At 59.3% G+C, this 27,279-nt stretch overlaps 1 protein-coding gene across 2 annotated transcripts in view; it reads left to right on the top strand.

Moving 5' to 3' along the window:
• Positions 1-27,279, top strand: part of Ano1 (anoctamin 1) — an 83,203-nt gene that overhangs the window by 24,415 nt on the left and 31,509 nt on the right. The window contains exons 3-12 of one of the 2 annotated variants that reach the window (XM_042670383.1): positions 3,335-3,433; positions 4,051-4,202; positions 5,581-5,635; positions 8,068-8,119; positions 10,259-10,324; positions 10,769-10,824; positions 14,523-14,564; positions 17,957-18,021; positions 19,361-19,495; positions 22,116-22,276. In XM_042670383.1, coding sequence (XP_042526317.1) covers positions 3,335-3,433; positions 4,051-4,202; positions 5,581-5,635; positions 8,068-8,119; positions 10,259-10,324; positions 10,769-10,824; positions 14,523-14,564; positions 17,957-18,021; positions 19,361-19,495; positions 22,116-22,276 — 883 coding nt within the window. The remainder of the gene's footprint in view (positions 1-3,334; positions 3,434-4,050; positions 4,203-5,580; positions 5,636-8,067; positions 8,120-10,258; positions 10,325-10,768; positions 10,825-14,522; positions 14,565-17,956; positions 18,022-19,360; positions 19,496-22,115; positions 22,277-27,279) is intronic. The other variant, XM_042670382.1, reaches the window with a different exon arrangement.

Here is a 27,279-nt window from a genome sequence, read left to right as displayed (position 1 = left end):
TCCTCCTCCTCTCCCGCCTCTTCTTCCCCTTCTTCTTCCTCCTCCTCCTCCTCTCCCTCCTCTTCTTCCCCCTCTTCCCCCTTCCTCCTCTCCCTCCCCTTCTTCCCCTTCTTCCTCCTCCTCCCTCTCCTCCCTCCTTCAGCAGCGAACCTCCCGCATCCCTCCCCCAGCCCTCCCAGGAGCCCAAGCTGCCAGGCCGTTCTGATGACAGTGGGGAAGACCCTGGTCTGCGTTTTGTCGGCGTGGCCTGCGTGCAGCCCCGGCTCCTTGCCCCACCCTGCCACTCCTGCTCTGCGTGTCCGGCGTCCTTCACCGGCCTTGCTCTGTGGAGGGCTGCCCCGAGGGTCCTGCCTTGGATGGAAGCGGTGTGGACAGACCAGCATTCACAGTGAGAGCCGGAGCCCGTGAGCTCTCCTGAGACACGACACAGCAGATAGGAGCCGCTCGCTCACCCAGGCTGGACCGGCGCCCGCAGAGCAGGGCAGCGGCTGCTGGCCGTGCCCAAGGACCAGCCAGACCCGGGGTCTGCCGTGACCCCGGCCTCTCCGGGGCAGTGGGGGGTAAAACCATCATCGCTGTTCTTGGCCACCCAAGAAATTTGTCACTTCTGTTTATGGGTTTCCTCTTTCTGAAGGAAAGTACCAGAAACAGTTCTGAGGAGGCGAGCCCTTCTATGTAGGACTCAGCATGGAGCTTTAGGGCCCTGGCAGCAGGGTACATGTCTGTCAGACCAGCCGCTTGAGAATCGCAGTTCACAGCCAAGCAGGGCACAGAGTGAGCAGGACCCCATCTTAACACATCAGCCGGGCGTGGTGACAGGACGCACAGGCAGGACAGCTGTGGTCCAGAGCAGCCTGGGTAAAAACGCAGGATCCTGCCTGAACGGGGCAGCGGGCCTCACAGGCATGAGTGTGATCCCTAGTGCTGCCAGAAAGAGAGAAGGAAAGGAAGAAAGGGAGGGAGAGAGGGTGGGAGAGAAAAAGAAGTAATGGAGATTTAAACGCACTGGGCCGGGCACCCACGTGGACCCCCGCCCAGCTCCCTTCCCCCACCTCCTCTGGCCGGGCTCCAGGGACAGCGCTGTCTTCCTGCTGTGGGCGGCTGTGGTCAGCCTGGGTACCACGCTTTTGAAGAGCCTGGTGTGTTTTGGCTGGGCCGGTCCCATGACCCTGTTCCCAAACCTCACCAGCTGTTTCCCTGGGAGAGACCCCGCGGCTCACGTAAACAGGGGGATGGGGAGAGGGGGAAGGAGGGGGGCCTGTTTCCCAGGGAGGCCTTCGTGGACAGAGGTCCCCGTGGACTCGGAAGAAAGTATTTTGGGTCTCTGCATGAGGGTTGAGCAGTACACAGAAATAAACCTGGATCTGTCACAGGAAAAGCCCGGCTCCACCACACATGGGCGCCCCCCCCCCCCGCCCACTCAGGGGTGTCCCATCACGTCAGCCTGTGAGTCACAGGGCGGCGGACCCTCCCGGGCTGGCTGGCCAAAGCAGGCGTGGTCTTGGCTGCCTGTAGTCACAGAAAGGCAGCCTGGGCTCAGGCCCTTGCTCCGACCTCCTGGCATCCGGGGCCAGGGCTGCTAAGGGCAGCAGGGGTCCGGTGTCCTGTGAACTGGGTCTTGGGGTGCCTGCCCCACAGATGAGGGAACGGAGCCCGGGGTGGGGTTGTGGGGCACTTGTGGGGTCACCCAGGAGCAGGGCCTTCTCCACCTGCCTCTGATGAGCAGGAGTTGCTGGGCCTCGGTCTCCTGAGCCGCTGGGCTGCCCACTCTGTTCTGGTGCCCCCCCCCCCCGCCTTGGGCTTCAGTCTCCCCCAAGACACCCCCTGAACCTGCACCCTCCCACCCAGAGCCTGCAAAGTCCAGTCCTGTTTGGCACCCCTTCAAAGCCTGTTTCCCCGGTGCAGTAGGCTGAGGGGAGCCTCTAAAGCCAGGCGCATGGGGACTGGCAGGAGGCCCTGGGCTAAGCACTTCTGGGTGGGGTCATCCTGGATTTAGGTGAGCCCAACCTTCAGTAGGAAGAAAGACACACAGAGACAGGAAAGGAGGCAGAGGCTGGCGCGGTGGAGGAGCACTTCCCTGGGAGCCAGAATAAGAGGGAAAGACCTTCCCTCCCCCCCCCCACCCCCAGAGAGAGTGCCCCCCCCCCCCATGCCTGACAGTACCTGTCACCCTCCCCTGCTGTCAGCGGAGCTCCGAGACAGGGCTCAACACACTGCTAGTTAGATACACGGTGGGGGGGGGGGGGATGTCTGTGGTCAGGCGCCACAGTGGCCAGTGCTATGGGACAGGACAGGGAGAGGGAGGCCAGCCTGAGAGAATGGGGTAGGCCATGGAAGGGCAAGAGAAGCAGGAAACGGGCCTGGTGTGGGGAGGACCCCTCCTTAGGTAAGTCTTGGCGTGGAACCTCCTGAAGTGCCTTTGTTTTTTCTTTTTGGCTTGCTGGTGCTTGAACTCAGGACCTTAGACTTGATAAACAGGGGCTCAACCACTGAGCAACTCCGCCAACCTCTGTTTCTGTTATTTTCAAGATAGGGTCCCGCTTTATGCCCAGGCTGACCTGGACTGGGATCCTCCTGCCTGTCCCTTTGTTGCTGGGATGGCAGGTGTGTGCCACAACACTTGGCCATTGGTGGAAATGGAGACTGGTGAACTTTTTTAACCAGGCTGCCTTGAACCCCCAATCTCTGCCCATGAAGTAGCTAACTTGTGGGCTGGAGCTGCCATCCCTGGCAAGAGTCCTTCCAGAGCCTTCTCTTGGGCTGCCTCAGTGGCCCTCTGTGTGATTCTGTCAGGACAGAAGCGCTCTGTCCAAGCTCACAGCAGCGGGAGGGAACGGTTCTTGGATGCTTCCTGCCCTTGAGCCCTTGCGCTAGGCTACTGCCCACGTTAAGAATAACAATGGTAGCCGGGTGCCAGTGGCTCACGCTGGCAATCCTAGCTGCTCTGGAGGCTGAGATCTGAGGATCACAGTTCAAAGCCAGCCCAGGCAAGAAAGCCTGTGAGACTCTCATCTTCAGTTAACTGCCAAAATGCTGGAAGTAGCTCATGTGGTAGAGCACTAGCCTTAAACAAAAAAGCTCAGAGACAGCACAGGCCTTGAGTTCAAGCCCCAGGACTTGCACACACACACACACACAATTATAAGACACAGGGAACCCAGCTGGCAGAGGGTGGACCTGACCTCACCAGGGTGGGCCCCGAGCACCCGGGGGCCTGCAGCAGGCAGGGTGCCAGCTCAGACAGCAGCTGCCCACCAGGCTGCAGCTGAAGCCACAGGTAAAATGTCCTTCAGCACACAGCGCCCCTGACGCTGAATTGGTTTCCTCTCTCTAGACTAAAATCCCTGGAGTTGGCTTTGTGAAGATCCACGCGCCCTGGGGCGTGCTCTGCCGAGAGGCCGAGTTTTTGAAGCTGAAGATGCCCACGAGGAAGGTTAGTGGTGACGCGAGTCTGCACGGCCCAGGACCACCGTGGGCAAAGCTGGCAGCAAGAGCTTCCACGTTGAGGGAACTCAGACACAGGTCCCCCCCCCACCCCCCCCCCGCTCTCTGTCCCGGCCAGGGGGACATGACCCAGCCCTGGGTGGTCTTTAGAGACCCCAGACCAGATCCCACCGGGAGAAAGTCCAGGCCGGAGAGCGTCTCTAGCTGGCCCAGGCATGTCCTGTCCATACAAATCCAACTCAGCGCCGAGCCCTGGTTCTTTGATGCCTGTGGGGTCTCAGCTCATTTATCAGATTTAATTTAATTACATGTCCTGGCTTGCTGGGATTTTTCCTCTTAATTGGTCAGAACTTTATGGCCAAGAAGCAGTTTGATGGGGCCGCTGAGCTTGCTTATAAGTGGAGGAATGGGGCTGGCTGCAGCTAAGTCACTGGAAGCACTTGGAAACCTTTAGAAACAAAAAGCAAAGTTTGGGAATGTTTTCTAGAATGTGTTATTGAGCTCTGGGGGAGGATCTCCTGAAATGCAGGGAGGGGGGCACGGGGGAGGGGCAGGCTGGGCTAGCAGAGCGACGCACACCCCTCCCCCACCCCATGCCGCCCACAGATGTATCACATCAGCGAGACCCGCGGCCTTCTGAAGACCCTCAGCTCCGTGCTGCAGAAGATCACAGATCCTATCCAGCCCAGGGTGCCTGAGCACCGGCCGCAGACCACCAAGAGGCTGTCCTACCCCTTCTCCCGGGAGAAGCAGCACCTGTGAGTGGCCCTCCCTGCCCCTTACAGACTTCACGCTCCATCAGGAGAAACTCAGGCGGATTCTCCATCCCTTCCAAAGGAGGGGAAGCTGGGCCCTGTGGCTCATACCTGTAATCCCAGCTACTTGGAAGGCTGAGATCTGAGGGTAGCCATTCAAAGCCAGACTCTCATCTCCAATTAGCCACCAAAATTTCAGAAGTGGAGCTGTGGCTCAAGCGGTAGAGTACCAGCCTTGAGCAAGAGACAGTGGGCGATCCTGAGTTCGAGCCCCAGTACTAGCACAAAACCCACACCAAACCGAACAATAACAAAAGGAGTGGGTGGATTGCGGCTCTTGCAAGAGCTGTGTAGTTGTTGAGCTCTGAGGAGGCTGAGGAAACGGATTTAAGGCCCTGCTTGTGGGGAAATGGAGGCGCGCAGGGGCCTGTCCAGCTCAGCGGCACCCAAGAACTCCATGAGCCCAGGCCCCCAGGGTGGAGAGCTGGGCCTCCCCAACCAGCTGCGCCTCCTCACCGGGTAATCACCAGACAGCACCCGGGCACTCCCCAGCCAGCGGCTCCCCACAGGACCCCGAGGGCCCAGGGGCCTGCAGCAGCAGCTGGTTGCCTGGCAGTGCCCAGCCTATTTGGGAACCTTCCATTCTCCCTGCTCCCAAGGCGCAGCTACCTGGGTCACGGGGCCTCACCGGGCAGAGGTGGGCACAAAGGGCCGGGGCGTACCGTGGGGATGGTGAGCCCAGAGCTTAGACTTCTGCCCTGCAAATCCCCAGGCCCGAGGCACTTGGGGGTCGGGGGAGGTGTCCCAAACCTCGCCCTTCCCTTGGGAGGTGCTGACAGGACTTGTGAGGGCCCCCTCCCCACATCCCCACACCAACGTGGCTGCTCCAGGGTGGTTGTTTTCTAAACTGGCACCGTGTTATGCTAGAATGGTGCGAGCTGGTCCCCAGGGCACCAAGCGGGGTCTACCCACTGCCTGTGGAGAAGTTGGGGGGACCCGGGCAAGGAATACCGCTGATCAGGAGGCAGTGTACCCCGAAATGGATACGTTGAATTGAAACCCCTTTGTGCAACCATTGAAAGATCTCTTTTCTTTTTCTTTCCTTTTTTAATTTAAAAAATAGATCTGGCCACTGAGGATGTCCTCAGAGCAGGTGCAGGTCTCCAGGGAGGGGCTGACCGGGCCTGCCTCTGGGTCCCCTCCCCCGTGGGGACTGGCGTCTCTCCAGGTCAGGCTGTGCAGCGGGGTTCATAGGCCCAGAGACAGAGGCACACCGCTCCAGTTTGTTGTCACCCCCAGGGGGACAGGGCGATTTCATAGGGTCTGGAGCCCCAGGTCTCTGCCCCTACTGAGCGGCCTCATCTCCTTCCTCTTTCCGCAGCTTTGACTTGGCCGACAAAGACTCCTTTTTCGACAGCAAAACCCGGAGCACCATAGTGAGTACCTGCTGCCTGGCATGATTGTCTCCTCAGCAGGGATCCCGGGAGACCCCATGATCATTTCATTTCGGTGAAATTCCTCGGGGGTGGAGGCCAGCTCTAATTGCCTGTGACAGAGATAATTAGAATAATGAAATGGGGGGGCCGAGTGTGGCCCAGGGGACGGGCTTGGCCCGGCTGACGCTGGGCTCCGGGGAGGGGCATGAGAAAGAACAAAGGTAATAGGAAATTGGGGAAAGGAAGCCTCCAGGCAGAAGCACGGCAGCCCTGCCCCCCACGAGCCCCATCCTCGGAGGTCCCACACATCTCGGGAGCCCCTGTGCTCCTGGCTCCAGGCTGGCAGATCTCTCGCCTGGCGTTTCTGAGCAGTCAGGCAGGGGCAGGCGGCCCAGGGTTAGGATATCATTGTAGGCCTTTGCCAAATGAGCCAGCCGGCTTTGCAGTCTGACCAGGCCACTCTGCCCTATTCAAGGTACTGGCTGATGTTTATCCACTGGCCGCCAACTTGTCCGCCAGCCAAGCCGGGACTGTGCGTGGAGCAGGACCCAATTTCTATCTAAACATGACATTCTCCTGGCAGCCGTGCCCAGCTTTCATTCCCTCCTCCTGCCAGCCCGGCCGGGCAGCCACCCAGGGCTGAGAGGAGGCCGATGATTGGCCTGGTGCAGATAACTTCTCTCTGCTGGAAGGCCGCCAGCCGCAGGACTGCTGGGCACTGCCGGACGGGCGGGTCCATCTGCCCTCTACCCACTCCAGCCTTGTGACCACAGGGGTCCCCGAACCTGTGGGAATGAGTACAAGTCTGACTTGATGTCCACAGTGCGGCTGTGAGCCTCTGTGTGGTCACGTGGCCCAGGTAGATGCCTAGTCCTTGTGCGGCCTGGTCGTTAGCTGTGTTATTGGTTAGACCTGGTGATAATAATATCTAAAAGACCAGCCCCCAGCAGGTGGGGCTGGAGCCCCCAGGGAGCCGCCCAGCGGCCTCACAGGGTCCTTCCTAGGAGGCTGCTACAGGCTGGGGTGGGGGCGGGGAGGACTGGAATGGCCAGTGCGTAACTGAACCACATTTTAATACGTGTCCATGCATTTTAATATGTTGTGGACTCCTAGTTTTGTACATTTTGGGGGGCATGAGAACACCCCCAGAAGCATGGGGTAGACACACATTTGTGAACTCACAAAGCTCAGATGCTCTGGGAACATTTTTGGGGGGATGGGGGTATCTGCTGTGAATCCAGGTGGGCTGTGTTCTCCAGGGCACAGACTTGTCTCGGGGTCACACAGAGGAGCCTTCCCTAGGGAGGGTGTCACCTGAGCAACCCGGCCTGACTCCGCTTACCCCCCAGGAAGTGAGGGGCGCTGGCTCCAGGGACCTGGGGTGGCCAGTTTGTAAGCCACCCACACACAGGCTCCGATCAGTGACGTCTTTGCCCTTTGTTCACCAGGCCTGGTGGTCTTTGAAACCCAGCAGTGGCCGGGGTCAGGCCATTCTAAAGGTAGTGTGATCCCAGTCGTGGGCCTGGGGAAGCCGGGTACCAAGCAGGCAGGAATGGGTACCCGGCGTGCTGGGCTAAGGCTTTGGATGTGGTCAGGAAGGCCAGCTGTTGGGGGATGCAGGGGGGCTCCACAGTGGTGAGTGAAGGTGGGGCGGGGGGAGGGAGATGGTTACAGTTTGGGCCAGATTTGGATCCACTGAGAGCACCTGGGTGAGCGGTTTATTCCTTGTGTGTGCTGTGAGGGAGGGGAGGAGAGGGGAGGGGAGGGGAAGGGAGGAGAGGGGAGGGGAGGGGAGGGGGAAGCTGCCTCCTGGGTTTGTGTGTTGAGTTTCCCCGGAGAGTGTAGGTCTGAGGAACAACCAGGGCATAAAGATCCTGTGCTGAGTGGCAGGGCGCGGCAGGGGGAGGGGCTGGGGTCCCTGGCAGCTAACAAGGTGGACATAAAAGGCTAGGGCCGTATGGCAGGCCTGGGCTGCCGGAGGGAAGCGAGCCTTGCCAGAGTGAATGGAAGCAATGGAAGGTCCCGCAGGAGAGCCTCTCCAGGCCAGGAATGCTTGCTCCAATCCTATCTTACAGATGGGGGAAACTGAGGCATGGGGCTAGAGATAGAAATGCACCAAGTCCCCCAAGACTGACAGACCCACAGGCCCACAGACCACGGGGGCTCCTGGGTAGGCTACACCACCCAAACCCCCACAGCCTGTGGCCAGCCCCCTGCTCGGTTTAGGGGGGCCCCTGTCCCCTCTGTGTGGCACAGCCAGTCTTTAGGCTCCCTCACTTAGCTGGGAGCACAGACTTCTGACCCTGCTGGTCCTGAGCCCAGGACCTGTCCTAAGAGACCACCGGCCTCCCTGGCCCTGTCTGATCAGCAGGCACATTGCATTGTGGGCAGCCTGGGTCACCGCCCACCCCCCTTCCATCTCTCCACCACAGGTCTACGAGATCTTGAAGAGAACGACGTGTACAAAGGCTAAGTACAGCATGGGTAAGGACATTTTTGGGCGTTGAGATCAGCCGCGGTTGCAGTGGTAATCTGGCCTCCGAATCGGCTCGGTGGGAGGTGGGCAGCAGCTGGGGGTTTTATGAAGATTTTGATTTAGGCCTGTGTAGCGGGTTCAGAGGGAGGGCTGGGCAGCGGGAAGGGAGGTGCTCCAGGACCACTGGCAGATTTACGGCCTGACTCTTGGAGCCCAAAAGCAGCCATCACCCTGCTTGATCGCGCACGTGGGCAGGGTCTGCCGAGGGTGTTTGCAGCCAGGAAACAGGCCGAGGCTGTGTCCCCACCGGCCATGGCAGGACAGAGGGAGCGGTCCCTTGGGGGATAAGTCTGATGGTTTGGCCAAGCCATTAAGTGTGCCAGCCAGCCAAGCCACATGTGGCACCGAATACCAAGCCCAGCACCGGGCAGCCTCCGCCGGGTTTGCTCAACGCAAGGATGCCCGAGCCAGCCTCTGCCCGGCAGACGCCCAGTTCAGAGGCTATGATGGTGCCATCCCAACTTGGTTTTCCAGAATCCCCTACAAGCCCGGGGAGGAGCCCAGTCAGGGCCCTCTGCCCACAGCTGAGACTCAGATCACCGAGCCCAGCTGGTGCCTCTCCTACTTGTCTTTGCCTCCCTTCTTCCTGGAGTGAGGCCTCTGTCACATGGACATCTCTGCAAGGACCAGGCTGTGAACACAGGGGACAGGGCAGACCTGGGAGGAGTGCAGCAGATGGGCTCTGGGGGGAGAACTCTGCAGGAAATGAAACAGCTGGAGGAGGAGGAGGAGGGTCAGTGCGGGGCCTGGGGGCAGAGGAGGCTGTTAGGATGGGGGCAGGCCACCTGTGCATGGCCAGCGTGGCCCAGGGCATGCCTGAACCTCTGAGCTGTGCTGTGTCTGTGCAAGCGAGGGTCCCTAATCCAGGGACCAAGAGGAGCTGGGCCCTCAAGACAGGAGAATGTGCAGAACAGCAGGTCTGCTCCTGGAGGAGGTAAAGCCGGGCTGGGCTTTAAACCCAGAACAGCCATGCGAGGCCTCCAGAGGAGAGAGGGAGCCTGGCTCAGGTCCTCTGCAGACACGGTGGGTGGGTGGAGTCGGGGTTTGTGTTTAGGTCTGCAGGGACAAGGTAAGGTCTGCTGGGCCAGCGCCGACACCCCATTCTGCCTCATCCCTGGGATGGGGGCTGTCCACAAATGTCCTGGCAAGGCTGGCTCCCTGCCCCTGGGGACGGAGGACAGAGACTGGGGCTCCCTGACTATGGGGGACAGAAGACAGAGGTCAGGGTGCCTTCTCTTCTACCCCTGCCTCATGTGGCTCCTTCCCTGAGAACTCAGCCCTCCTCCAGGTTCATGCAGTATCCTTGCAGTCAGAAACGCTTCCTGCCCACCTCTGCGCTCTGCCCCAGGGTTCAGGACTCCCTCCCCTTCTATTCTAAAGGACAGAAACAAATACTAAATGGATGGAGAAACCAGAACTGGCTTATAACTGTGGGACGAGAGGAGCTGTGGCTCAGGACATTAAGGAGCCCTGTCAGGAAAGGCCTCTCTGACCAGGGGACATTAGAGCAGGATGCTGAAGAGAGAGAAGACCAGGACTGCCAGACACGGCCAGGGCCCTGCGGCTGGACTCTTCAACCGCATGGTCCTGCCTTCTCTGGTCTTTACTCCCGAGTGTTCTGTTCTTGGCCACCAGTAGGGGTGATGAGCCACTTTTAAGAGGTTCCCAGGGGTTTTTTTCCCTCTGGCATCGTGGCCTTGGCTAGATTGGGGGAATGTGAGCAGCAGGAATTCACAGGAGTCCCTTCCCCCACCCCCCCACCCCCACCGTGGTGCCTGCCCAACCCCCAAGTGTTCGAGTCCAATGAGATTCCCAAGATCATTTTCAGCATGCTGAGCCCTGGCTCTGGCTCTGTTCCCCCAGTACCGTCTCCGGGGTGGGCATGGCATCCATACCCATCAGCGGGTGCCTGGGTAATCATTTGCATAATTCACCAGTGCCGGCCTCAAGCCAGCAAACCAGGACCCAGCACCTTCCACCACCCCCGGAGCACAGGAACACCACTTGCCACCAGAACTGCCCCCCCCCAATGTAGCTTTGCTCTTTCGAGGCCCTTCCAATTTAACTAATAGCCGATGTATGAACAGGGCAAGGAGAGGGAAGAAAGAAGGATTCTGCCCTTCTAACTAAAAGGCGGAAGTGTGGGAAGTATGGTAAGTTGGGGCCTCTTCCACTTCTCCAACCAGCTTCAAGCTAATTCCAAATTGTATGTGCGTCCTCTGACGCCATCAATTTTCCCATCCATCCATTTTCTCATGATTCAGCTTTTCTAACCACTTCAAATCCACCTTTCCAATCTGCAGGCTTGCCGGCAGGCAGGTGGGAGTCGCTGGTGAATCGGGAGGTCTGGGGGTGGCCGTGCCTCCGGCCTCCGATCCAGAGCCTCCCCCCCTCCGGGGGTCTCCTCTGTGTCTTCTTAGCCCTGCCAATCAAGCATGTTGTATCATCTCTAACGGATTGAAAGGTGGCTGGGCTCTGGGCAGCCAGGTGCATTTGGCTTTGAGCAAAGTCCCCGTGATTGGGGCCGCCCCCTGACTGCAGTGTGTCCCGTGTAGGAGGAAGCGCGTCTAACCCATCTTCTCTCGCTGTTTTTGAAGGTATCACGAGCCTGCTGGCCAATGGGGTGTACTCGGCTGCATACCCGCTGCACGATGTAAGCAATCTCTGCATTATTCCATTCCCCAAATCCCCGCCGGCCACGCCCCCGGGAGCGCCCATTATCCTGCGGTCACCAGCTTCCTGCTTGGCTTCTCCGTAAATGTCAACTGCACACAGGCCTCCCCTGTCCGCCCATGCCGGGGCCCGAGAAGTCACACGCAGGGCTGTCTCTGCTGGCAAAATAGCCCCACCAAGACAGATGGTTTGTGCCGATGCTGTGCCTAGTAGCCAGCTGGTCCACACAATGCTTTCCCTGGCCGGGGCTCCCCACCCGGGCCCTGGCAGCCACGGGCTATTTGTGTATCTGTTTCTGCGGAGAAAGTGGCCAGCTTCCTGCTTGTCTCCAGACCTCTGGCAAGTAGAGGAGCCACGGGCACCTTTGGGTGGGGAGAGAGGCTGGATTGTCTTCTTATTGTCCGTGGAGACAGGCAGGCTGGAGCTCCGCAGGGCACTGGGATCAGGCTGTGGGACCTGAGCCCTGTGGGAACTCTGGACAGAGGATCTAGAACTTTCCAAGTGTGCACTCGCGCACAGACTAGGAGCCCAGAAGCAGGAAGAAATGGGAGGGAAAATAAAAAAGACAGGCCTGGAAATGGGGTCCAGAGTCCAGTCCTGGCCACGCACCCCTTTGTGCAGTGAGCCCTTTGTTCTGCACAAATCTCTGTGTCCCCCCATGTGTGGGCTCACAGTAATTCCTTGCCCCATCTAACGGCAGGGTCGCGTGACCAGAGGGCTGTGAGGAAGCCAGGATCAGAGCAAAGCAGGGGTGCGCCTGGAGGATGGGGGGCGCTGGGCTCCCCAGCCGCAGCCTCCTCTGCACTACAGGTCAGGGACTTAGGGTGCGCCGGCCCAGCCTCTGCACGGTGCCTTTGCACAAGCTGTTCCCCTCCAGCACACGCGCGCGCACGCGCACACACACACACACACACGCACACACGCTTCCTTCCACCCCCACCCAACTCTTGCTGGACTTCTGGCGCCCCTTGTCCCACAGAGGTGCCACTCTCTGGCGCTCTGTGTCGGGCATGTCCGCTCATGAATGCCGGGCACTCAGCCCTTGGTAGGTGCTCAGCAAACATGGCATGTATTGGCTAAGTCTGAGGTGGGTCGCCTGGGGAGGGACCTGTTCCCTCGCGAAAGTCTCCAGGGCTCTCAGCTCTCTCCGCTTTCTGGGCTCTACCCGCAGAGCTCTGGTCCTGGGCGCAGCCCTGCTCCCAGGCTGCTCCTGGGCTTCCGAGATGCAGCCACCCAAGACCTCGGAGCAGCATTCTCCAGCCACACAGGTGCCCTGCTCCACTGTCCAGCGGGCAACGCCAGCAAGAAGTTGGGGTACAGGAGCCAAAGTGTGGCAGGGCCTTCTCCGTTTCCAGTCAACCCTTTTGAGACTTAAACTAGAAAGGGGAGAAGAGTCTTGCAGAGCCACTGTGTGAAGAGCACTGTGTAGAGTAGGAGCTTTATCTCATTTAATCGGCTACAGACACAGGGAGCAGAGAGGTTCAGTAACTTGGCTGAGATCACACACGGGTCTGGGACAAAAGCCCTTCCCAGTTGCATTCTGCTCTGTGTCTCTGATGGTACCACTGCCTCTTCCTTCCCTAGAGAACACATGCACCCTCTTTCGGGTCTTTACCACCCCTGTCTATCCACAGCTTACTCAGACTGGTTCCAGACCCCTGTCCACCAGGCCAGCGGTTGAGTGTCTGTCTCTCGTTCCCTCACTCACCATACGCAGCCAGATGTTAGAAGATGGGGAATGCAAGGTTTGGGGAGCTCAGGCTGAGGCTTGGGGAGCTCAGGCCGTCTGTCTGGTGGTACTGGGCCAAGGGCAGAGCCCAGAGCCTCTGGCTTATGGCATCTTCAGGGAATGGAGTGAGCCGTGTGTACCCCAGGCCCTTCAGCAGAGAATGTGACCCAAGGGGGCCAGAGCTGGCTTTGACGGCTTTTTGCTGCAAGCTGGGTAGGGATTGTCATTTTCATTTTCAGTACTAGAGTTTGAACTCAGGACCTCATGTTTGCAAAAGCAGGTGTTACACTGTTGAGCCATGCCTCCAGCCCTCTTTGTGCTGGTGATTTTGAGTCAGGGTCTCACATCCTGTCCAGGTACGTGCCTGCACCGCATTCAGCCTCTCTTAGGTTGATCGTAGCTATCCTGACAGGTGGGTACCGCCATGCTCCCCTTGCAGTTGAAAAAGGATCTTGGAACTTTTCTGCCCAGGCTAGCTTTGAACTGTGGTCCTCCCGAGGTCCAGCCTTCTAAGGAGCTAGAATGACAGTGTGGCCACTGGTGTCCAGCTCTTGCTTTGAGGTTCCTCCCGATTAAATGGTGCCACAGTTCCTAGGGGTGGCCTGTGACATAGTCCCCCCCCCCCCCCCACACTCCTTGTTTCATTTGTTCACTCACCATTCATTCATTCATTAAGGATCTCCAAGGCAGGGTGCCATTGGTATCACCAGCCAGCGGCTGAGTCAGAACCTCAGGTTGTGGTGCCCGGTGGAGGAGGTCGCCTGTAATGACAGGGCGACGGGTAGACAGAAAGGGCGCTGACATTTATGTTGGCCACTCTGGGGTTTCCTGGCTTCCTTCCTGCCTGGCACCTGCCCGCCCAAGGGCACGCCGGGCAGACCTCTGCTCTAGGTGAGTCGCTCCGGAATCATTGATGGAAGGAAGTGCTGGGTAACACCGGGAGAGCCGGGTCAGGTCGGGAGTCGGCGGGGGGGGGGGGGGGGTCCCCTGGAGCTGGGAGGAAGCAAGGCAGCTGTGTTGTGCTGGGCAAGGCACCTGGCAGGTCCCCCCTGCGTGACGGGGGCTGGTTGGGAGTCAGGGAGGCTGCCTGGTGACCGGAGGGGGCACCAGGCATTCGCCAAGAGGCCCTGAGCCAGCCAGGTTTAAACAGCAGGGCCATGCCTCTCCCTCCCCCTCCCTTAGTGATTCATGTCAGTGGTTGACATGTTGGACTCACTCTCAGTTTCTAGAACTTTCTCTTTCCCTCTGAATTTAAAGCTCTAGAGCTGATCACACTTAGCTGTAAGTCCTGACAAATGTCTGGCTATGTCTCTGAGCTTTCGCATTTGCATCTTTTTGGCTTATTTGGTAGGATGGCTCATTAGCCTTGGGGCCCTGTGCTAGCCGGGCAGGCGCTCTGCCACCTGAGCCACACCTCCAGCCCCTTTTTTGCCTTGGTTATCTTGGAAGCAGGGGCTTGCTGATACCCAGTCCAGCCTGGGCTGCGATCCTCCTTCTGTGCTTTGCTGTGTCCCTGGGGCTGAGAGAGGTGGGCCCCCGAGCCCAGGCCCTACGCTCTCCCATAGTGGGATGACAGGCACGTGTCACCACTCCCGGCCATTGGTTGAGATGGGGGTCTCATGAACAACTCTCTGCCTGTGATAGCCTCAAACCACCATCCTCTGATCTCTGCCTCCCAAGCATTCCGTTGGTAAAGTGGGGTGTGTGGGGCTCACCCAGGCAGGTGTACTTCGGTTCAAGGCTGTGGCATCTCGGTCCCGGTGTGGGGCATCGAGGGCGGTGAGGGCTGGATGGCCACGGAAGCACACCGGGGGGCGGGGGGGTGCCTGTGCAGTCCTGCCCGGTGTGAAGTTCCATCCTGGGACCCACGAGGGCCTCGGGACTTTCTCCTGGGCACGTGGTGACCTCGAGTGGCCCTGTGTGACTCTCCTCCTCCTCTTCCTCCGCAGGGCGACTATGAGGGAGACAGCGTGGAGTTCAACGACAGAAAAGTAAGTTGGTGCCGAGCAGAGGACGCTCTGGCCTGGCTGCCGCCATCTTGGAAGGTGCTTGGCCTAATCTTGCACTGCTCCTGGGTGAATGATCTTGGGTGCCATGGTGACCAGCACAGTGTGTGTGTGTGTGTGTGTGTGTGTGTGTGTGTGTGTGTGTGTGTGTGTGTGTGTGTGTGTGTGTGTGCGCGCGCCATGCAGTGTTTCTCAAATGTACCTGCCGTGGAACCCTTCTCGATAGAGAAGTTATGGGGCTGGTGTTCCACAACACTCTTGGGAAGCACCCCATAATTCTTTGGTCCCTAATTGCCGCTATCCTCCTTGCCCAGAGTTCAGGCCTCACCCCACAACCCCTCTCCTTCCCCCAGGCCCTCAGGGAAGCCGTACCACCTGACCACCGCCTCCCTCTGCTCTGTGCTCTTGCTTTGCCAGCATCCATCCCACATGCCCACGCCCCACCTCCGCCTTTCTGCCCACCACGGAACCCAGGCCCACCGCCTTCTGTGGGCCCCTGCCTGGCCCCGCCCCTGCCTGGCCCCTCCCCGAGGGCACTCACAATGGCGGCCTTGTCCCGGAATCCCCGGCCTGAGAAGCTCTGGAGGTGGAATGCCCTCCCTGTCCGCGCCCTCCAGCCCGGTGCTTGTTTTGCAGCCTTTGGTACTTGATAAAACTTGCCCAGCCAGGAATCCAGTGAAGATGCTATCTGGTCTAGCACAAAAAATTACATATTTGGGTATTTTTAGTGTAACATCTGGCATCCGCCTGAGACCCATGGGACTCGCCGTCCAGCCCTGCCGAGTGCGCCCGTCCCCTCCACGGGCTGCCAGGCCTCCTCCAGCCTTGGAGGCCAGACCTCTGGCCCCTGCCTCTTGGCTGAGGTCCGGTTTCCTCCAGTGACTCGCCACCCCCTTGTGGCTGGATTTTGTCCTCAGATCCCAGTCCCTCCGCCCCAGCCCCGCTCTCCGGAGCCCCAGTCACACCAGCCAGTCCCCACCTCCTTTTGTGTCCCAGTCCTGGGGCTTGAACTCAGAGCCTGAGTACTGTCTCTGAGCATTTTTGTCAGGCTAGCACTCTGCTACTTGAGCCACAACTCCACTTCAGGCTTCTTGGTGGTTCACTGGGGATAAGTAAGAGTCTCACAGACTTTCCTGCCCAGGTTGGCTTCAAACTGAGATCTTTAGATCTCGACCTCCTGAGCCTCAAAGGGCGACTGTCTTCCTAAAACCAGGTCTGCTTGGCCCAGGCCTCCTGTGTGCAAGGGCTGCTGCCTTGGTTACTTGTTCAAGAAATGCTGGCAGGCCACACTGCGGCCAGGCCCGGCATCCTCCCTAGGCCCTCCGCACGCTTCTCCCCGCACCTGAACGACCTGCCCTTGTGTGGTTTATGTCCCAGCAAGGAGCACAGGGCTTGGCCCAGGGGTAGCTGGAGAATGATGCTAGTTAGGTGGGGGGATGGAGGCGGGAGGAAGGGCAGGGCCCCTCTCCGCTGTGTGGGGGGCGGGGAGATCCCTGCCCAGTCCTTCCCCAGCCACCTGCAGGTGGCTGGCCAGTGTTCTTCCCAGAGCCGGGTCCTGGGGCCGTGTGCTGTGTGTGCCCCTTTCCCCACGTAAGAGCTACAGAAAGGATGATTCTCTGGGCTGACCACGGCCAAACCTCAGTTTCCACAGCTCAGCTCTTGAAGCTCACAAAGATATAGCCTGCTCTTCGGAGTTCCAAAGAGGCGTGTGTAACGATGTGAGAACATAGCGCTTCTGCTCTCCTGAGCAGCAGAAGGGGCCCTGGAATGCCAGGAGCCCTCTGGGCTGGCGCCCTGGTTTCGAGGCAGGGCCTCCAACCCACCTCAGATCTTAAGAGACCCCCCTCATGCCAGATGCCAGTGGTGCACATCTAGCCAGGAGGCTGAGATCTGAGGACTGCAGTTTGAAGCCAGCCCAGGCAGAAAAGACTGTCAGAGTCTTGTCTCCAGTTAACTACCCAAAAAACCACTGGAAGTGGCTCAAGTGGTAGAGTACTAACCTTGAGCAAAAAAGCTCAAGGGTGAATGCAAGGTCCCAAGTTCAAGCCCCAATATTGACATGTGCAAAAATAAGATCCCCGTGAGGGAGCCTTTGCCCGTCGGCCCTGCACCTCGTTGGTCTGTGTGGGAAGCATCCTGGATAGCTCGGGTAGCAAGCCAAATACCACTGACCAGAGGCAGAGCCACAGGCGTGACCTGGGCCGCCTCTTGCCCTTGGCAAGGTCCTGGCCTGTTGGTTCCATCCTAAAGGAGCTACAGAAACACAGACCACATTGTGTCTTTCCACACTGTCAGAATCTATTAAAGAACAAGTTCACAAATCACGTCGGTTTCATTGGCATTCATTTGCCAGGCATGACTGATTTTGCTTGATAGCCACAAACCAGTTGGCAAACAGGTTCTTTTATTGTAGTCTTAATTGGTTATTAACTCTCAGAATGGATATTACAGTAAAATAGAGGTTTCAGGCTCTAAGAAAGGGTTAACGAGGCCCATGGGCAGAGCAGACAGGGATGTGGGTATCAGGAGGGCCACTGCTGGAGTCCACCGAGAGCCTGTGCGTGAGTGCAGGTTGTTGGTGCACCTCCGGTGTGGGGCTGTGGTAATGGCCAATCCCACCATGCCTGCGCCTCCCCACAACACCCCTCCCCACAACACCCATCCCATGCACTTCAGCTTCCATCCCCCCAAACCATCACCCCCTGCCTGGGTGGTTCCATTCATGAAGGAAGTGAATCAAACAGCCCATCTCCAGAGACACACCTCGAACCATCTTTGCATTCCATGAAACTTTTTAAGTTTTGTTTTTTGGGTTTTTTTTTGCCATTGATATTTCTCTACTCAAGCCCCTGGTGGCTTTATTCCTTTCATAAAGAAATGGTGTGGAAGCCAGCCTGGGCAGGAAAGTCTGAGAGACTCTTTATCTCCAATACACCACTCACAAAACCGGACGTGGTGCAGTGGCTCAAGTGATAGAGCACTCACCTTGAGCTGAAGGGCTGAGGGACAGTGTTCAGGCCCAGAGTTCAAGCCCCATGACTGACAAAAAAGAAATGGCTTGGCTGGTGGGATAGCCTAGTGGTAGAGCCTGGGATCCAGCCCCAGCACTGAAGAAAAAAAGTTGTATCTGACTAGCATGGCCAAAATACCTAAATCCTCACAAGCCACAAAGAGCTGCCAGAAGCTCATCTCTCATTCACATCCCTACTGCGAAATGTGGGCTCTGGCTAGCACATGGCTAGCACATGGCTGACTCTGTCAGTGTTTGTTGAATGAATGAATGAATGGTTTGAAGGTGGGCTGAGGCTCCCGGAGCTCAGTGAGGGAGAGTGGGAACAGCCCCGGCACGCCACACTCCTTGCTCTTTCTCTCCCCAGCTCCTGTATGAGGAATGGGCGAGCTACCGAGTCTTCTACAAGTACCAGCCCATCGACCTGGTCAGGTAAGCGGGCCCTGGGTGGAAGTGGATTGGTCCTGCAAAGTCGCTGTGAACACTCAGCCGCTTGAGACGCTGTTTGGACGTGGCGTGTGGGGGAGTCCCGGCCTTCCTCCTGGGCAGGGGAGCAGAGCAGAGCAGATCGCCCGGGTCTGCTGCACAGAGCATCCTGACCCCTCCCCTGTCCCCAGGGCCACGCAGCCTGGCCTGGCCAGCGGCTACAGGGCCGCCTGCTGGTGTGCAGGGGAAGAGGAGGGGGGCTCAATGTGTAGAAATTTCTGAGGCAGCAGCTTGGTCTGTGCGTCCTGTGGGGCTGCGGGCTGGGGCCTGTCGGAGGACACTCACGTCACAGTGCTTAGGAGGAGGAGCCGTGGGCCCCCGGGCCCCGGTCTACCCCCACCCATGGTCATTCCATGTTCACATGGAAGTGGGGGCCGGGGAAGGACCGTGTGGGTCCTCAGGGGAAGAGAAGCAAGCTAGGTAAGGCGATGCATGCCTGTGATCCCAGCACCTAGGAGGCCGAAGCAGGAATTGTAAAAGTTTCAGGCTAGCCAGGGCGACATAGAAAGACTGTATCTCAAAAAGGATTTTATAGCCTGGAGCCAATGGCTCACACCTGTCATCCTAGCTACTCAGGAGGCTGAGATCTGAGGATTGTGGTTTAAAGACAGCCCAGGAAGGAAAGTCTGTGAGTCTCATCTTCAATTAACCACCAGAATAACTGAAGTGGAGCTGTGGCTCAATGTGGTAGAGCACTAGCCTTAAGCTTAAAAGAGCTCATGGAGAACACCCAGGCCCTGAGTTCAAGCACTATGACTGGCAAAAAAAAAAAAAGTATTATTATCATTATCATTATCTTAAAAAGAGAGAAATGAGCAGGTATGGGTTATTCCTGCCTGAAATCCCAGCTAATCAGGAAACGGGGATCAAAGTAACCATGGTCCAAGGTCAGTAGGGGGCCAGAAAATAGCGAGACACCATCTCAACCAACAGGCTGGGTGTGGTGGCATACATCTGTAATCTTCTTTGCTATGGGTCCAGGCCAGCCCTGGGGAAAAGCAGGAGATCTTCCCCACCTCAAACAAAAACTAAAGCATAAAGGACAGGATATGCTTCAAGTGGTAGAAGGCTTGTTTATAGCAAGCTACCTCCAGAGGGAGGAGAAAAAGAGAAAGGGAGGATGAAGAGAGATCACCAGGGGTCCCAGAGCGCACTCTGTCCCATGGGAGAGGCGCGGTGGCCATTCGCCTCGGTGGCCATTCCCGTGGACCCTCGGGGGGAGGGGCCGGCAGGCCGGCAGCCCCAGGTCTGGGGTGGGAGTAAGCTTGCCTCGGTCTCCACACAGGAAGTACTTCGGGGAGAAGATCGGCCTGTACTTTGCCTGGCTGGGGGCCTACACACAGATGCTGATCCCCGCCTCCCTTGTGGGCATCATCGTCTTCCTGTACGGGTGCGCCACCATGGAGGAGAACATCCCCAGGTAGGCGCGCCCCTCCTCCGCTCGCTCCTGGCAGAAGCCACTAGAACCCAGGCCCTCCCGCCACCTCCTTTCCGCATGCCCGGGCCCTAGAACTCCCCCCCTCATCCCAGCCATGTGCTGCTGGGTGAAGGGCTGGCACTCCAAAGGGCAGCCATCTGCATGCAGGTCAAGCGTGGTGGGTCACGTCTCCCCTCCCCCCCCCCCCCCCGCCCCAAGACTGGTGGTGGTGGTTGGAGGCTAGCCCAGGGGAAGAAGAGTCATCAAGGCCCCATCTCCACAAAAACGCTCGTTATGATCTTGCCTGCCTGCAATCCGGGCACCCGGGAGCCCTGAGTAGCAGGATCGCGGTCAGATGCCAGTCCTGGCGAAAGGGGAGAATCGGTCTGAAAACTAAAGCAGAAGGGGCTGGGGGCGTGGCGGGCACGGTGGCGGGGCACAGCCTCCAGGACCACCAGACACAAAGAGGAGTCTGTCTGCGCAGGGCGGGTAGCCATCCGGGGCAGAACGGTGCCGTGATGGGCTGGGGTTTTATTGTTGAGGGAAGGGTTACAAAGTAAACACGGGGCCATTCTATGCTCGGAAGGCTTTTATTGTCTGCTGTTCTTTCCACTTTGATCGTGCTGTGACAAGGTGTGCCCTGGCCTTCTTGTCTGGTGGAAGCAATGAAACATTCCAGGCAGGGACAGGCCAAGGTGGGGGGGGGCTCCCCTCGCTCCCCTTCCCCGGGCTCTGCTCCTATCCCGGTCATGTCCCAGGCCTGTGGGACCCTCATGGGAATAGCGGTGTTTGGGGACCCAGGGAGCACGTGGCGGCTGAGCTGTTCCTGGGTTATGTCAGAACTAGGAGGAGGCGTCAGGGTCTTGGGACCCCCACAAGCCCCCAGTGGCAGCCCAGCCTCACTTGAAGGCACCATTCCCGCAAACAGCTCTTCCACCCCTACACCCGTATGTCCTCCCTTCCCTCCTCCTACACGCACACACGTGCACACGCACACGCCGGCACGCATACCCATGCACTCCCACTGCAGGGTTGGGGCCGCGGCCTTACACCCACCTCACCCTCATCCTCACCAGTGGTCCCCAGTGCCGAGGCTGGCACACACACACTCAAAAGAAGAGTCAGGCAGGAGAGGCCCCTCAGAGCCCATGGCCGCTGCCGTGCCACACCAGCTGCGCGGGCCAGTGGGGGAGGCCGTGCGTCCACAAATCTAAAGAAAACAAAACTTCATCCCCACCCCCCACCCCAGCCACCGAGCCTCTGGGACCAGCACGGCAGCCTGGAGCTTATTTATAGGTCAAGATCTGGTCTAAGGTCACAGGAAGGAGAGAGTTCAGGGCCAGCTGTGGCCGGAAGGGCCTTTTCCAGAAAGAAGAACTGAATCTGAAGTTCGAGGACCTGGCCAGGGTCACAGGGTAGGACAATAGAGCAAGAACGCAGCCCAGGTCCGCGGGGTCTCAGGAGAGACCCCCAGGAGAGCCATTGCGTGCAGGTGCATTGCAGAGAGACCAGGGGTCCATTCCCAGCGTGCTGCGTGGCTTGAGGCTAGTCCTTTCCCTCTCTGGGTTCCCCTCCCCATCGATGAAGGGGGGATTGGAACCCAGTTGTCCTTGGTGCTGGTCCAAGCCCAGCATAGGTTCAGCAGTGCACTCCAGCACGCACGCCCGAGGAAGGCTGTAAGCATGGGATTTGTCAGCAGGAGCAGGAGAGAGCTCGAGGCCGAGCCCTGCCCCCCCCCCCACACACACACACCTCTCCCACAGGGTCCCGGCGCCCTGTGAAGATGCGTCTCCTGTAGCTCTGGGCTCTGGGCCTGGCCTGTGCAGAAGAGCCTGAGCTGGTGGGTTTTCTCTGGCATTCAGGAGACAGTAATGGAATTTGAGCTCACGGCAGGCACCACTAGGTTAAACCTCCTTTTTTGGCTTTAGTTATTTTTCAGGCAGGGCCTTACGTTTTTGCCCAGGTTAGCTTTGGACCATGCCCAGCAAGGAGCTCTCATTACTCGGTTCCAAGCCAGCTGGGGCAGGAAAGTCTGTGAGACTCTTGTCTCCAGCAAACTACTCAGAAAAAGCTAGAAGTGGTGCTGTGGCTCAAATGGGAGAGTGCTAGTCTTGAGTAATCCCAGCTACTCAAGAGGCTGCGATCTAAAGATCTCAGTTCAAAGGCAGCCTGGGAAGAAAAGTACCTGTGAGACTCCATCTCCAGTAAACCACCAGCAAACCAGAAGTGGCGCTGGGGCTCAAGTGGTAGAGCGCTAGCCTTGAGCTGAAGAGCTGAGGGACAGCGCCCAGGCCACACACACGCACACACATTACACACACGCGCGCGCACACACACACACACGCGTGTGCATGCGAGCACACACGCATGGAATTCTGGCAGTGCAGTGACAGCTGGGCCTTAAACAGAGCTCAGGGCCCTGCCCCACTCAGGGTCAGATGACAGTGTTTGTCACATGCCCGCGAGCTGCTCCCAGGTGACAGAGGGCTGGCCGTGGCCGGAGCGGGCTGGTGTGTCTCCTGGGGTCTACTGGGTCCCCCTCCCCACCCTCCACCCCCAGCCACGGCCCCAGGCTGGGCTGTGTGCCAGCGCCCGGGGACTCAAATGTGCCCTTGCGCTGCAGCATGGAGATGTGCGACCAGAGACACAACATCACCATGTGCCCGCTGTGCGACAGGACCTGCAGCTACTGGAAGATGAGCTCGGCCTGCGCCACCGCCCGCGCCAGCCACCTCTTCGACAACCCCGCCACCGTCTTCTTCTCCGTCTTCATGGCCCTCTGGGGTAAGCGGGGCCTGTCGTGCGGGCCCCGTGCTATCCGGCCATCCACAAGGAGGGCAGAGGGGCACAGGGATGTTCCCAACTGGCGGGGAGCCTGGGGGAAAGCCAGGAGGGCGCTCCGCTCCAGGAGCCCCGGGCCAGGCCCGCAGCCTCTTCCCTTCCATCCCGGGCGGGGTAGGTGGGCCGCCCCGGACCAGGCCGGAAGCGCTGGCGCCTCTGCAGGCCCCCTTGTCTTTAGGGTGAGGGCTTCAGAGCCCTCAGAGAGGAGACATGCGTTCCCTGGAGTCCCCCAGCTCTGAGCAGCTGCCACGGTGTGAATGAAAGCCACAATTCCAGCCACACAGCCAGGCCGGGCCACCAAGCCCCAGCTTCCCCCAGGGAGCTCCCCTCCCCGGCCCACAAGTCCCTGATTGTGGCTTTGTTGGGATGACTTTGGTCAGTAAACAGGACAGGCTTTCCTGTCGGGGGCCCTGGGGTTGGGGACCCCTGTCCCCGCTCGCTGAGCCCATCCTCCCCTCCAGACGGAGATGGTCAGGCCCCTGGGAGCCTGGGGGGCTTCCTGAAAGAGGTGTGGCACTTTGAGTTGGCTGTGGCATTCATGGCAGAGCAGCCACAGCGGGAGCAGGCCGGGGAGCGGGAGCAGGCCGGGGAGCGGGTGCGGGGTCCGGGGAGCGGGTGCAGGGTCTGGGGAGCAGGTACAGGATCCCGGGAGCGGGTGCAGGCTCCAGGGAGGCTCTCCTGGCCTCTGCCGTGGGCTGATCGCAGCGCAGGACCCATCCACGCTCTGCACCACCCTGCTCATGGGTGGATGCAGACAGAAGTGGGCTGGACACCCACGGAGCTGGTCTCGGGACCCACGGGACTCTGAAGACAGCCGCCCAGGGCCATGCCAGCCATGCGGGGCTGTGCCGCTTCCCTGGTGGTCCCAGGCGGAGGAGAAGGGTGGGTGAAGATGCGCCAGAGCCCCGGGCTGGCGGCTCCAACTCCGAGTTAGCGGCAGGTTTGGCTAAAGGACGGGACGTGCCGTGCCCCCCGCTGACCAGGGCAGGCCCTTTATTCGTTTTCCTGAACCCAGGGCTTCCTGCATGCTAGGCAAATGTTCTGCCACTGGGCCATACCCCAGCTGGGTCCTGGGCCTTGAACTCAGGGCCTGGGCACAGTCCCTGAGCTTTTCTGCTCAAAGCTAGTGCTCTCCCACTTGAGCCATGGTTCCACTTCTTGCTTTTTGGTGGTTAACTGGAGATCAGAGTCTCATAGGCTTTCCTGCCGGGCTGGCTTTGAACTGCGATCTTCAGATCTCAGCCTCCCAAGTAGCTCAGATTACAGGTGTGAGCACCTGTGCCTGTCTGTGTGCACAGTGTTGACGGAAGGGAAGAGAACTGAACCGAGTTGCCCTCCCTTCTGGGACCAGAACCTGTATCCTCAACAAGCAAGCTCTGCTGGTTGCAGGTAGTTAGAGGTATTTTCTCTAATGGGGCACTGAAGCACAGAGAGGTTAAGTGACTTGGCCAGGATCCCACAGCTAACAGATGGATCACAGACCCACAGCGTAGTGTGGGTCTAAGGACCAAGTGAGTGCCCTGCTCCCACATTCCCATCCAAACACCTTCCGGGTATAGCCTTGGACCCTAAACCCAGCCCTGAGGACCTGTGGTCCCAACTCTGGGGACCAGTAAGTAAGGGCCAGTATGCCCATGAGCCCCAGTCCCTGCTGAGCCTCCCGCCTGGCTGCGTTCCCACCACGGGAGAGGGTCAGGCAGACCCTCAAGCAGTTTCACACCGCGCATCTCCCATTTTCCAGAGGGAAAGAAAGGAAGATGCTGGACGCTTCCCAGCAAGCCTCCGAGGAGCTTAGCTAGCCAGGGCAGGAGGCTGTGCCTGAGCTGTGGGCACCTCTGCATACATGCATGCACACACACTCACGCACACATGCGGGCACACATACCCTCCCCCCACCCCCTCCCCTGCCCATCAAGAGCAATTAGCAGAGGCCTTCCGCACCTTTCTTCAATCTCGCCTTCAATTACCGGCTTGTGCCCGGGAGGGGTCTCTTCTCCCTGGAGTTTCCCCTTCCATCCCGTCTCCATTTCCTGCCCCCCCCCCGCCCCCGCACTCCATCCTCAATGCCTGCCTGCGGGATAGGGGCTCTGAGGCCCCCAGAATGGCATTCCCCCCCACCCTGTCATCTGCAGGGCCGCAGCCTTTGACCGCCCCTGCCCGCCGCGGCTGACACGTGGAAGTCTCTGTGAAAGACGCCACACCGAGCGCCTCGGAGCCCCATTTAGCTATTTGCTGAGATCAATTTTCTGAAATTACAGCCTAATCATGGGTTTGAACTGCTTGTCAGTTCCACAGAGAACAAAGGAGGTGATTTGATTTCAGTCCCTCCGTTGCCAAAGATGAAATGTCAGCCTGGGATGGAAAGGCCGCCCCTCCGAGCCTGCAGTTTTGATTGGCAGCTGCCTGGGGCGGGGCGGGCGGGGCGGGAGGAGGGGAGCCGGGGTGTGATTGTCTGCGGGATTAAAAGGCCAGAGGCAGGTCAGGACTGGACCGCGGGCTGCTTAGGTAGGGACAGGTGACCCTGGAAGGCTCCGTGGCCCCAGGATGGGGTGAGAATCCCCAGTCCCCAGAGGGAGTGGGGGGAGCCTCTCTGTTCTTCTGTTCCCCAGCCCGGTCCTTGCTGGGAGTGGCCGTGTCCCCTGTCCCCTGGGTGGGGGGCTCTGCCACCCGGAGCAGATGCAATAGACGGCATCACCGGTCTTCAGCTGCTGGCGCCGTCACCGGTGCCTTAGATGACACACATTTCCTTCTCAGTTCAGGACCTGCGAGGTCCAAAGTCTCTGCTCAGGTAAAGGCCCTGCGCCGGCCCCAGTCAGTCCTGCTTATTGTCCCGTACGTCAGAGCCAGCGAGAGACAGCTCTGTGTGCTGGTGGCTGTCGCTCCTTCACCGGCCCGTCCAACCTCACCAGCCCCCGAGGGGCCCCCACCCCACCCCACACCCCACCCCACACACACACACTGGGCCCTCGGAGCCCTCACCCCGCCTTCCCCAGCCTTGGTCTCCTAAGCGAAGCTTCCCCAGCCACTGTGGGCACCGCCCAGCCTGCGGCTGATGGACACTGCGGAGGCCCCCACACAGGGCCGCTGTGGACCCTGTCACAGGCTCCACCGATAGCCCATCAGGCAAGCGGGGAGACTGAGGCTGGCCAGACGCGTCACCACCACAGGCACAGGTGGCGCAGCCCCGCCTGCCCTGGCCGGCTCCCCAGGCCCCTGGGTCTGAGCTGTGTGCCCCGTCCCCGCCCCCCCCCTCCGGATCCCTTGCCCTCTTGGGCAGCTTAGTGGGTCCATCCCCTCCTGACAGGTCTGATCTTGGCGTGGTGACCCCTGCGTCCCTGGCCCTTAGGTCCCTAGTGAAGGGGACTCTGACGTGTGCCAGTCCCGGAGGTGCCTGGGCTACGTGCGTCACCTGCCCCCTGTTGCGTGGGGAAGCGTGGCCAGTCTCCAGGGTGGGGCTGCAGGAGGGTGTGCGCCCCCCCCCCCCCCGTGGAGGGTGGGTGCTCGGCGGGGTGGGGCGCGGCAGCGGCGTGGGGCGGGGCAGGGTGGCGTGGGGCAGGGTGGCCTCCATGTTCCAGTGGAGAAAATCTGACCAGTTTGACCAAGGCTCGGCTCCAGCCTCCTGGTGGCTGTACTGGTGGCTCTTTTAGAAGAAAAGACAGAAAATTCCTATTTTATAGGAAATGTCTCTATTTTTTCAGCACCGTTGAGCGAGGTACAAGTTGGTGTGTGTGCATCTCGCTGTGGCCACCTGGCTGTGGCTCCAGACATCTGGGATAGGACAGTGAGCGATGGCCAGCACACAAACGCCTGGGATTGGTCCCGGCTACCAAGCTCTGATACCTCAGGCCAATCACCTAACCTCTCTGTTCCTCTTCCTTCTGCTTGCTGACATGTACTAGGGCTCTGATCATAGGACTTAGAATCAAGACTCCAATTGTTCACTGAAGGAAAATCCGGTCCAGTGCTTAAGTGTGGGCCCTGGAATTAACCTGGTCCCTGACCTTCAGTGTCCTCATTCACGCTCCTGTGCGTGTGCACACCTGTGCACCGTTCTGGGGCTTGAACTCAGGGCCTGGGCACCATCCAGGAACTTCTTCACTGAAGACTGGTGTCCCACCACTTGAGCCACACCCCAGCTCACATTTGCTCACTGTTAATCAGTACACACACACACACACCACCTCCCATGGAGCTGTTTGAATTTCTGAGTGTTTCCTCTGAAGATGGTTAGTGTGCAAAACTTCCCCTCCACTGTGTTGATCGGTTCCTTTGCTACGCAGAAGCTTTGTGTTGGTTTGATTCAATCCCATCGTCTATTTTTTTTTCTTTTGTCACCTGGCCTTTTATGTTCTTTCTCAACCCAAGAGCAGGGGCAGCCTTAGTTAGTATTCTCCACGCCCCCCACCCCCAGCCAAGGGAGCTGGATTTCCCAGGATGCCTTGCACTCCTACAGCCTAGTGGACTTGGTGGGAGTCAGCACAGGAGACGGGAGGTGGGAGCAAGGGCCTGGTGCTCCTCCTCCTCCTCCTGCCCCTCCTCCTCCTCCTGCCCCTCCTCCTCCTCCTGCCCCTCCTGCTCCTCCTCCTCCTCCTCCTGCCCCTCCTCCTCCTCCTGCCCCTCCTCCTCCTCCTGCCCCTCCTCCTCCTCCTGCCCCTCCTCCTCCTCCTGCCCCTCCTCCTCCTCCTGCTCCTCCTCCTCCTGCTCCTCCTTCTCCTCCTGCCCCTCCTCCTCCTGCTCCTCCTCCTCCTCCTCCTGCCCCTCCTCCTCCTCCTGCCCCTCCTCCTCCTCCTGCCCCTCCTCCTCCTCCTGCCCCTCCTCCTCCTGCTCCTCCTCCTCCTCCTGCCCCTCCTCCTCCTGCTCCTCCTCCTCCTCCTGCCCCTCCTCCTCCTCCTCCTGCCCCTCCTCCTCCTCCTGCCCCTCCTCCTCCTCCTGCCCCTCCTCCTCCT

Source organism: Dipodomys spectabilis, unplaced genomic scaffold, assembly GCF_019054845.1.
Source record: "Dipodomys spectabilis isolate Male_0828 unplaced genomic scaffold, ASM1905484v1 ptg000544l, whole genome shotgun sequence".
In the NCBI taxonomy this organism is placed as follows: domain Eukaryota; kingdom Metazoa; phylum Chordata; class Mammalia; order Rodentia; family Heteromyidae; genus Dipodomys; species Dipodomys spectabilis.
This window is presented reverse-complemented; position numbering and strand designations above follow the sequence as displayed.